The sequence below is a fragment of the Lutra lutra genome, chromosome 12 (genome assembly GCF_902655055.1).
Source record: "Lutra lutra chromosome 12, mLutLut1.2, whole genome shotgun sequence".
In the NCBI taxonomy this organism is placed as follows: domain Eukaryota; kingdom Metazoa; phylum Chordata; class Mammalia; order Carnivora; family Mustelidae; genus Lutra; species Lutra lutra.
Window position 1 is genome coordinate 80094043 of NC_062289.1, and position 11412 is coordinate 80105454.

An 11412-nucleotide genomic window follows, 5' to 3' on the forward strand; every position below is an offset into this window, starting at 1 on the left:
TTCTGTTATTTCTGCCACTGAATGTCTGCCGTGCAAAGCTGTGGTCTTCCGTGAGCTGTGGGGCCCGTGCTCACTGACTTATTTTATTCAACAGGAAGCGGCCATCAGTTGCTGGGTCCAGTTCAGCGATGGTTCCATCACCCCCTTAGACATCTACGACGGCAAAGACTTCTCCTTGATGACCACCTCCCTGGACGAGAAGGTGGTCTCCATCCACCAAGACCCCAAATTCAAGTGGCCCATTATCGCTGCTGAAACTGAAGGGCAGGGCGCCCTGGTGAAGGTCGAAATGGTCATCAGTGAATTGTGCCAGAAATCCAAACGTAAGAGCGTGCTGGCCGTGGGAACAGCCAACGTCAAAGTTAAGTTTGGCCAAAACGATGCGAACCCTAACACCAGTGACAGCGGACACGCTGGGGCAGGAGTTCACCTAGAAAATAACGTCAGTGACAGAAGACCCAAAAAACCCTTGCAAGAGTGGGGGAGTAAGGGAGGAAGGTACCACAGCAGTTCCTCCATGGGCCTCATGGAGGGAAGGGGGTCCACGACGGAGAGGTCGACCTTCCAGAGGAAGAGCAGTCAAGGAAGCCTTTTAGATGATGACGGCCACTTGCAGACCATCCCCATCGAACTCAGCAACTTCCCGACCCAGGGCGACCTGCCCAGAAGCAACGGGGAGACGGACGAGAACGGCCTCACGCAGGCCTCCAAAGGGCTGAGCGACTTGGAGATCGGCATGTACGCTCTGCTGGGGGTCTTCTGCCTGGCCATTCTGGTCTTCCTCGTCAACTGCGTGGCCTTTGCGCTGAAGTACAGGCACAAACAGGTTCCGTTCGAGGAGCAGGAAGGTCTGAGTCACTCGCACGACTGGGTCGGCCTGAGCCACCGCTCCGAACTGCTGGAGAACCACATCAACTTCGCGTCCTGCCAAGACGAGCAGATCACTGCCATCGACAGGGCCGTGGATTTCGAAGAGAGCAAGTATCTGCTCAGCACAGACTCCCAGAAGAGCAGCAACGGGCAGCTGCTCAAGTGTCCGGGCCCCAGTGTCACAGACGGGAGGGATCAGAGAGGCGAGCCCCCGGCGTCCCCGACCTCAAAGAGGAAAAGAGTGAAATTTACCACCTTCACCACCATCCCCTCGGACGATAGCTGCCCCACAGTGAACTCCATAGCGGCCGGTGGTGAGGACATGAGCTGGGTCGGCCAGGATCTGGACCCCGGGGAGAGCAGACCGCCGCACGGCTACGTGGAAGGGTTACGTGAGCACGTGTAAGCCGGACCCTCACGGACGCGGGCTCTCACTCACCTCTCAGCCTTTAAATTTGGGGATGTGTGACCAGGGCACCCCCGGGAAAGGAGTGAAGTGACAGGACAAAATAAGATCTCGCCCCCATCGGCAGAGCCCCGGCAAAGGTCGCCGGCTTGGCTGGGTGGCCCCGCGTCGGGATCGGGGCACACGTTCCAGCACCCAGCGTCTTGGCTGGCGCTGAGGCGGATCGTGCATGGCAAGATTTGTAAAACTTGGAAGAAAAATGAGTTCTGCACCACTGAGCGTCTGAGAGGCCCCAGGAAAGAATGGCCCTCCCCCGCGCCCTGTCCATCACTCTTTTTTCCCTTGAACCAAAGCCCTTGGGTATGGTGAAAACCACGGGAGTCCAGAACTCACTCCTGCAGCGCCCAGAAGAAGCCTGAGACTCGGGTGGGGTGCGAGTGGATGGACAGGGGGCAGCGAGTTCCTCGAGCCGGGGTGTGCATCCCTCCATGAGCAGGACCGCGTGCTACTGACAGGGACAGGAGGGCCACATGCGGCAAATGGGCCATAGATATTTTTGTCACGAGATGCCGAGAACAAAGGAGCAAGCCCTCTGGGGCACTCGGGGCATCCCTTTACTGGTAAACTAGGGATACAGGGCACAGAATGTCAACCTGTCCAAGGAACCAGGCTTTTCCGGGCAAGTTCACCGTCTTCAAATGTGCACTGCTCTGCCCCAGCAGCCGTCGAAGAGCCGTCGCTCACGTGCGGGCACGGGGGCCTGTCCCGCATTTCCCCGTGGCTGGTGCATCAGGTCCGGATGACACTCTGCTGTGGCCCCAGCCGGCAAACGTCACTCGTGCCCTTTCCTTGGAGAGGCAGGGGTTTGAGGATTCGCGGTTCTCATGGTGAATTCAACACCCGGGGACATTCATCGCCCTAGCCCTCAGGAAAGATGGGGCAGCCGTTTTGTGATGGCCCCGCGGATGGCCACACCAGGTCCCCCATCCACGGTGGCAGAAATAGTTGTGGACGAAGATGGAGTGTGTGGCCTGGGAGAGCCGGGGTCCCACTGTGCCACAGGGGGGTTGGGCAGGAAGCTTGGACTGATGGAGGGACGGAGGTGCCCATGCTTGCAGGGGAGAGGGAGGCCCTAGTCTGTCCTGAGAGCTTTCACGTTGTTGCTTAAAGTCAGAATGACTCTGAATGTCTCCCCAACCCCTCTGGACGGTTGGGAAGCCACTACGGAGGCAGATGTGGGGAGAGGTGAGCATATTCCTGCCCCAGCTGGAGCTCCTACCAAGGCGGGGCAGGGCAGCGGGACCTCTGGCAGGAAGGACCACAGAGAAGCAGGGCGGCGGGACGGGGGGTGGGGGGTAAGGAGGGCTCTCCCCTCTGTCATTTTCTGTCTCTCCGCTCTGCGATGCTCTTCTCCAGTTTCTCTCTTCCTCTGTGTGTCTCTTCTCTCTGTGTCTCCCTGACCCTATTTCTCTCCCCACTCTGTGTCTCTCCCTTCTCTTGGCTCTTCTCCTTTCCCCCTCCCCCTCCTCCTCTCCCCCCGCCCCCTCCTTAATGTCTATAATTGAATTCTCCCTAGATCGTGGGTGCCCCTTCCTCCAGCTCACTCTTTCCACCTTCACCCCCACCAGCCCCCAACTGAGGTGCTCCCCATTCGCTCTAAGCCTGGTAATCCAGCAGCCATCAGCCACCTGCTCCTGTCCCCAAGTCGACTCACCCTGTCTGGTGGGGCGATTAAATTGTCACCCTTTCTCAATGACGGTCCTTTGCTTTCAGTAGCCCTCCTGATATTTCTTTCCATCTGTACCCGCGTGATGTCCTATTTAACGCGGCAGCCGCTGCCCTCTCTCCGATCCGTCTCCCTGCAGAATGTATTGTAGATCGTAAGAATGTAATATATGTTTATACACTTACCGACTGTAAATATAAAGTTTGCATTCAGCGGCTTTATGGCTGTCCTTTGTCTTTCTATACACTGACCCCCTCTGCGGGGTCAGCGTCAATTGCAAATGGGCCTCCAAACGCTGTGGCTTTTGGTAAATGAAAATGCAGATTTAAGGATCCCGGCACAATCCAATTACACTCTTACGCGGTGTAATGTCGCTCTCTGCACCGAGACAATGTTGACACAGGATGACAAAGTGTATTGTGTACTAAGCATCTCTCCTTCAGGACCTGAAAGGATTTTCAAATAAATCACATGTGCAATTCTCTGCTAAAAGCCTGCTGACTGATGGCGGTAAGTGAGAATCTAGGCAGGAGAGCATATATCCCGGCTCCCTCCGGGCTGCAGCGAGGAAAATTGCTCTGTCCTTTCCTTGGATCCCACACGTCCATTCAGATGTCAGCTTCCAGAGGTGTGCCCACAGTGGCTCTGGGCTGCACGAGAAAGGCTGATTTCTAGAGTCCTCTAATAGTCAAATGTGGTCCGGAGACTCTTCTGCAGGGGGGGAGAAAAAAAAGTGCATGAAATGCTTGTATCTCTGCAACAGTATCTTATTTATCTCTGCAACAGTTACTTATTTACCTGGTGTTTACGAAGCAGCTGCTGTGCACTCGGAACCACAGCCGGCACTGGAGATGGAGAGTAACTATGCCAGCCTGCTCGCAGGGATGTCACGTCTACGCGGGTGGGGGGGCATAACATGAAAATAAATTTCAGATCATCGTAAGCTGTAGGAAGGATGATAAAACAGGTTACAGAAGAGACAAAGACTGAGTCAACATCGAACACTTGAGCCATTTCACCTAAAAAAAAAAAAAAATCTGGATTTCTATCTTCTTTTGAAAAGAGACAATTTGGTGAAATGGGGCTTGCAACCCAACTTGGTCCTCCCTGGGAACAGTGGCTTTGCTGTTGACGCCTCCAGGCAGGACGCCCAGATTATCTCCCTGACTCCGAGTTGTGGTCTGTGTCACCACTTTCCCTAGATTAGGGAATTAGCACTCCCTGGCCATGTCTCTGCCCAAAAATGAAAAAAGCAAATCCAGCCAGAGGGAAGTTGTGTGTTCCCCAAGACAATGAGGGCAAAGTCTATTGCCCTATGAAAGAGAGAACAGCCCTGTGTGTCTCCCAGGAAAACACAGAACGTTGTCATCTAACAAATACGATTTAACATGGCCCATAATGTGGTCTGTGTGCCCAGGGTTCAGGAAAGAAGAAGGGATCTGAAAATCCTGAAATGCTTATTCAGCAGGGTACATTTTGAAAGCTGTCTGCTCTCCTTCATCCCATCCACCTGCCTCCTCGTTTCCGCCCCCGCGGGGCCCCCAGAGACAATGAGGGTCCCACCTGCGGACTAAGGCAGCAGGAGCCAGGGTCCTCCATGCCCCGGATGTGGCCGGCCAACCGTCTGTCGTCAGGCACGTCGGGCTGCTGGGGCCACCTTCACAATACCCCAGACTAGGGCTGGGACAACAGACATTTCCTGTCTGAGTCTGGAAGTCCAAGACCCCCGGTCAGCAGGTCGGTTCCTTCCGAGGTTCCAGGCCTCTCTCCAGCTCCTGGTGATTTGCGGGCCATCTTTGGCTCTCCCTGACTTGTAGGTCCTTTACTCCCACTCTGCCCCCGTGTTCACACGACCTTTCCACACTCTGTGTGTGTGTGTCTGTGTCCAAATCCTCCCCTTGATCAGGACACCAGGAGTATTGGGAGTGGGGGACCAGCCTCCTCCATATGACCTCATCTTAACACATTATATCTGCAAAGACCCCATTTCCAAATAAGGTCCCATCTACTACTGAGAGTTAAAACTTCAGCCTGTGAATTTAGGGGGGGCGCCTTTTGACCCATAATGCCGACCTCTGGCCCGAGGTCTGGGGAGCTGACTGCAACACAGGCCCTCCCAGCCCAGGGCAGGGGCACACCGGGCTTGCACGAATATATTTCCCAGAGGGAAACCCGCGCCCCCCGCACTCCCGGGGTGTCCTCGCACAGCCACACTGGTAAAGGCTTTCGTAGACATCCTCGTGGAAGCCTGGGCAGCTTGTGTCATAAGCTGGAGCCAAATCAAACCTGTCATCTGCAAATTGTCATGACCCAGGCCTTGCTCACAGATGTCTACCTCCAGGCCTGGAAGCTGGGGAAGGGGTAAGCCCCCACCTAACCCACAGGGACTCGGAGTGGACAGTTTCCAACAGGAAGAGCAGGTTGCTGTAACAATAGATTTGGTCCTGTCACGCAGTTGACCCCCCTGGTCTTCCCTGGCCCTTTCCAGCACCCCCACCCTGGAATCATAAGCACAGGACTCCAGGAAATTGAGGCCCAGGCTGAGGAAGGGAGAGCAAGGCTCCTTTGCAGGTAACCCATGTGAGTGCTCGGTAAAGATCCACCACTCTCTTGCAGCGCCTGGGTGGCTCAGTGGGTTAAAGCCTCTGCCTTCGGCTCTGGTCATGATCCCAGGGTCCTGGAATCGGGCCCCGCATTGGGCTGTCTGCTCCTCAGGGAACCTGCTTCCTCTTCTCTCTCCCTCTGCCTGCCTCTCTGCCTACTTGTGATCTCTGTCTGTCAAATAAATAAATAAAATCTTAAAAAAAAAAAAAAAAAAGACCCAGCACTTTCTGGCTGGGTCCCCCTGCGGGTCCCTGCCTCTTTCTGGGTGGGCCAGACTCTGGATTTCTCATGGCTGCTTTTCTCTGATGCTCAATCAAGTTTGACCCACCAGTTACGCTAATGGGCTCAGGGCACCATGGTCCCTATTTGGTTCATACCTTTAAAAGCTCCTGCCTCATTTGACTTTGTTCCCCCGCATCCAGAGCATCCCATGGCTCTTAGGTGAATCTACTCAGTAGGCAGTCGATGTTTGCTAAATGAAAATTAACAGGGTGACCTTTATAAAACAGAAATCATGTCACTCTCGGCTTAAAACCTTCCAGTGACGCCCACACATCCTCCAATGGGGTCCAGAGTCCAGACCATGGCCTGCAGCCCAGAGTGATGTGGCGCCCGCCATCACTCCACCCTCATCCCACCTCCACCTGCTGTCCCACTGAGTCCCAGACTCGCTGGTCTCCTTCCGTCTGTTCTTCCCCTAAAACAGGCTCATCCGCACCTTGGAGCCTCTGCCCTTGTTGGCTCTCCTCACCATTCGGTGCCCAGCTCCTATGACGTCCCTTGCCTAGGCCTGCTCTGATGACGTTAGGGCAGCCTCATGCTCCTCTCCCGTCCCCACCTGGCCCTCGCCCTCTAAAATCCCCTCTTCTCCCCTTCATGGTTCTCAGAACATTCTGGAGCTGGGCTTTCTCAGTATTTTCCTTCTTGCCTGTTGTGTTTCTTCCCTCATAGAATGTATTTCCAAAAGAGCAAGGACTTACTCTGACCTGTTCTTGGCTGTATATCCTGTGACTGCAACCATGCCTAGCAAGAGTCAGTAGCCAATGAGCATTTTTGGGTGGATGGATGGATGGATGGATGGAAGGAAGGATGGGGGATGGGGAGGATGTAGGAGGATGAGGGAGGGATGGGAGGATGGATGGATGGTTGAGAGAGATAGGTGGGTGGATGGATAGGGATGTGAGAGGATGGATGGGTGGGGGGGATGGGAGGATGGATGGAATGGGGCATGAGAGGATGGGTGGGTGGATGGATGGATGGGGGATGAGGAGGATGGAAGGATGGATATGGGTGTGGGGGATGGGAGGATGGGGGTGTGGAAGGATGGATGGATGGATGGGGATGGGGAGGATGGATGGATGGGTGGATGGGTGGATGGACAGATGGACAGATGATTGGATGTCTGGATGGATGAATGAGCAGACAGATGAACAATGAATGCTTTACGGAGCAGGGTAATAAAGGCATCATCTAATAAATTAAGTTGGTCACCCAGCAGGAACCAGGAAACTGAAGTGCTGCTAGGGGAGTAGTAAAATGGCATCTAACTGCCGCACCATATGGATGGGACACCAGCATCTCCCTTTGGGCCAATAGGCAAGTCCAAATTTGGTCACTTTACGGGAGGGAAAACGAAGCCAGATGCAATTCCTGCTCTCAAGAGACACACAGACGATACCACGTCTCCTCGTCTCTTGCTGTGGAGACCTTGCCGGCTTGCTCTGAAGGTCTGAGCGGCTGCGCGTGTGGCGCGGTGTGAAGTCGGCATCCCCCTTCTTCCAGATGCGCCTCAGCGCCCGGCTGGCAGTGCTGTGCACAGCTGGGATCCGCAGGGTCCGCTGACAGGCACACCCACCCCATGGACAGGAAGGGGCTCCTTCTTCTCTACCCCCCTCCCCAGTACCCGGGCATGTGTGGGCACGTGGTAGGTGGGGCAGTCCCAGCCTGCCTTGCAGTGCACTTGGGGCCACGTGACCGGCACTGACAAGGCCTGTGAAGGGTCATGACAGGTGCGCTCCCCATGGAGGCGGTGAAGAGTGGACGTGAGTCCCCCATCCTCTCTTTTCTCCTGCCGTGGTGACCCAGAAGGCACGTGCCGGCCCACAGCTCAAGTCAGAGCAGCCCTGTCCCTCAAGGGGCCACGGCAGAGCTCCCTACCCTCACACGCCCCTCTTGACACAAGATAGACCCGTGTTCCGTTCCACCGCGGCTCTTACAGTGTATTTATTACAGTGGCAGCAAGCTGATGGATGCGATCTGGTAATAGAGTGTATCCACTAGAGAGCTTGTTGAGCGGCTGGATTCCTGAGAGCAGACCTTCATGCTAAGGTGGGAACACGGAGGGGGCAAGGAGGGGATGGGATTCCTCCTGGAGCAGGCTTGGTCCCCCATCAGGGATCCCTATGGCTTTGGAGCCCCTGTGGGCTCAGCCTGGGAGAGCTGAGCAAAGGCACCACCAAGAGCATGTCCAGAGACCTGACCTAAACCCCAGCTGGAGGAGAACATGGGGGGCCCCTCGCCCGTCTCTCATCGTCGCTGTCAGCTAATTAGTCTGCTGAGGACGGTCTCTGCTTTGCTGTCTGACAGGGTCACCCTAGGGCCTGTCTGTCCCCAGAGGGCCCTGTGCTGGCTGGTTGTCAGGCCGCATGGCCCGCCCCTTCCCCACCTGCCCTCCAGAGCTGCCAGGCAGCCACAGGCCAGGGAACAGGACTAGGCTCTCCTGCGACTCCCAATGGGGGACCCCAACTCTGGTGGTTTGGTTGCTGCTGCTGCTGCTCTTTGAGGACACCCCCCTTTGCACACCTGTAGTTCAGAAGCTGTCGCTGCTGGCTGCCACGTCCCCGGTACCCCAGCCAGGCCCACAGCTGGGTCTCTGCTCTCTGCTTCACTATGCGCCGGGTCTCGGCCACGGCAGGCGAGGCTGTCACACGAGAAGACCAGGCTGCCTCGTTGAGATGGCTGCGGTGATCCCATAAGGACCTCTGTGGGACTTTCTCCCAGCAGCAAGTCTTACTGGTGTGGACACAGAAGGAGCTGTTAGAACAAGAACTTCAGTAGCTTGTGATGAAGGAGACCGACTTAAACTGGGCCTGGAGGGGCCCAGGGGCATACTCATTGGCTGAAAGCCTGGCACTCGCTCCCTCCCAGCCAGTGGGTCTACAGGGCAGCAGGAGTGACCGAAGGTCTCCAGCCAGCCACCTCTCCCCCATAATCTTAGGAAAATGTAAACGCAAAGTCACTAGATGAAGCTAAAAATCCCACTCATACTTCAAAATGTTCACTTCCCCCGAAGGACCCATCCATTTACACCATGTGGGGTGACTGTGGGCTCCCTCTGTCCTGAAGGGGCATGATGGTCATGTCCTCCCACCTTCCATTCTTCCTGAGCTCCTGCGCCCTTGGGGGCCCCAGACGCCTCCGCACGAGGTGGCTCTTGGTGCCTGTGTAGATTGTTACGTTTCCAAGGGGCCTTTTCCCAGCCATGACTGTCACCTACAATTCATGGCAGGGAGGAGAGGCACCAGGCCTGGAGGGACCCTTGGGGCAGAGCTCAGTCACCGATAAGCAAGAAGGCTTCCCAAATTACATTTTTTCCCCCACAGATAAATAAACAAAATCGAAATCCTCCCTGTTTTAAAAAGCCTCAAGGAATATGCAAAACTCAGTGTTCCCCTTACAGTATTTGAAAATAATTGTGGTTGAGAGACAGAGAGAGAGTAAGCATGTGTTAAATAATGGGAACTGTGTGGAGATGCTTTTAGACGCCCACATTTCCCAAGACTGGGTGCTTCTCCAGTAGGAGGGACCACCGCCCAAGCTAACACAGGTTCATGATTCACTGCTGCATAGCAATCCCCCCAAAACTTAGCAGCTTCCAACAACATATGTTTATTACTCACACTTTCTGAGGGTCAGACATCTGGGAGTGGTTCCTGGGGGTCTGTGGCTTGGGGTCTCTTGGATCTCCGGCTCTGGAGGAAGCTGGCTGCCATTCTGTGAGGTCACTCCAACAAACTTGAGCAGAGTTGAATGCCAAGGACTTCAAACAAGCACTAACCTTCCAGACAAGTGGGCGAGCCCAAGGTTCATCGCCTGGTTCCAGCCAAACTGTCCAACACCCATGGCCTCAGCCAACATCTGATGGAAGACAGATTTAGCGTGTTTCATGACCCAGCCATGAAGTCATGTTCCACCGTTTCTGGGATGCTTCTGATTGCACAGAGCGGTCTTATTTAGGATGGGAGGGAACCACACAAGGCCCTGACTACCTGGAGGTAAGAATCACCAGGGCCATCTTGGATATTGGAAATCATGACCTTCTCAGTTCGGCTCTCTCCAACTCCCAACCAAAATGGCCTTCTCCATATTGATGAGCTTACATCCAGCTGCTCAGAAGACCACTCAGGAAAGGAATTGTCTCTTTCCCAATGGCTCCAACAAAAATCCAGAAATAGAGTCATTGATCTGGCTTGGGTTAGGCGTCCATCCTCGAAGCCGTCAGGATATAACCAGGGGATAATGGGAATCTTCCACTGGCCCGACTTTGACCCTCTACCCACTCCTCAGCAATCCCCTTGCCTTCAAATCCACATGGTTGTCCTCATGGAAAATGTGGGTGAACTTTCTTATTTTCATAAAAAAGGGGAATGGATAGAGAGCAGGAGAGACCAACCAATGTCAATGAAGGCTTTGGTTAATGACTAAAGAGAATGAAAAATTTGCCCAGCTCAGCTCCTGGCCCTGCTTCTCACTCATCAGGTAGATCAGTGAGCATCAGAGGTTCAACTTCGGGGCCTTTCCTGCGGGATGAAGGGGAGATGAGAGTCCCTCGCTGCCTCTCTGTGGCTCTGTGGCATACTCACAGCACAGTAGACTCTGTTCTGTTTCTTACTGATTTCTGAGATGCTTTCAAGTCTATGAAGGCTTGAAAATGACCCCCCCCCCCGCCTGTCTCCATGCTCCTGTAATAACTGAGACATAATCCATATGTGCACTTGAAATTGTCCATTTTTTGATGTATGGCTATACAAATAGCCTGAGCCGTGTGTGTCGATATGTATATCTGGGCAGGGAGGATCATCTATTACCAGCAAGTATGAAGCATATCACCCCTGAGCCACTTTGCGTGGGAGGGTACGGACACGAGAGAGCCTCGTCTCGGGCTTCGGGCACAGAAAGTCAAGGGGATTGTCTCAGTCGTGGCTTGGAAGCGACAGACCTTGTCTCCTGAGGCCCCACCCAATGCTTGTTGGTTAGGGCTACGGGATTCTCCAGCCCCATTTCCTACTGATACCCTGAATTACTTGGGGATTACCTCGGTTGTGTGCATTTTTGGTGGGACAGGAAAGGCAGGTGGCTGACCTTCTGCCCAGAAGTCCAAGGTCTCCTAGATACTCCTTGACTTGGAGCCTTTGCCTCAGTCCTGGGTGCCCGGCCAGCAGGTGGGCTCATGTTCTAGGCTTGGTTGACCACGTACCTGCTCTCTCCAGCCATTAACTCTTAAACAAGGGACCCGAGGTCCGAAGAGGCAGATTAAATGCATCCATTCCATTGAGAGCTGATCAACCCATCGGTCCCTGCTTGGGACCGTTCCTGCTTCCCAGTCTCCAAAGCTGTCCCCCTCCCTGACTCTTTCCTCCTTCCCCAGTGCATTTGTGAGCTCCCAGTGGCCTTCCAGAAAATTTCATTCTACGTGTATGAATGAAATCTTGTTTCTTGCCTGCAATCAAGCATCCTCTCTGAGAAAACGGGTCTTCCTATTATCTGCTTCCTGGTAATGACAGGGCATTTCTGTCCTCCTATGTCA

General features: G+C 54.4%; 1 protein-coding gene across 1 annotated transcript in view; it reads left to right on the top strand.

Annotated features, from left to right (window-relative positions):
- The window catches only part of TMEM132D (transmembrane protein 132D), a 603276-nt gene extending 600703 nt beyond the window's left edge, over positions 1-2573 (top strand). The window contains exon 9 of the mRNA XM_047698327.1: positions 95-2573. Within this exon, the coding sequence (XP_047554283.1) occupies positions 95-1276 (1182 nt within the window). The 3' untranslated portion in view covers positions 1277-2573. The remainder of the gene's footprint in view (positions 1-94) is intronic.
- The last annotated feature ends 8839 nt before the right edge of the window (positions 2574-11412 follow it).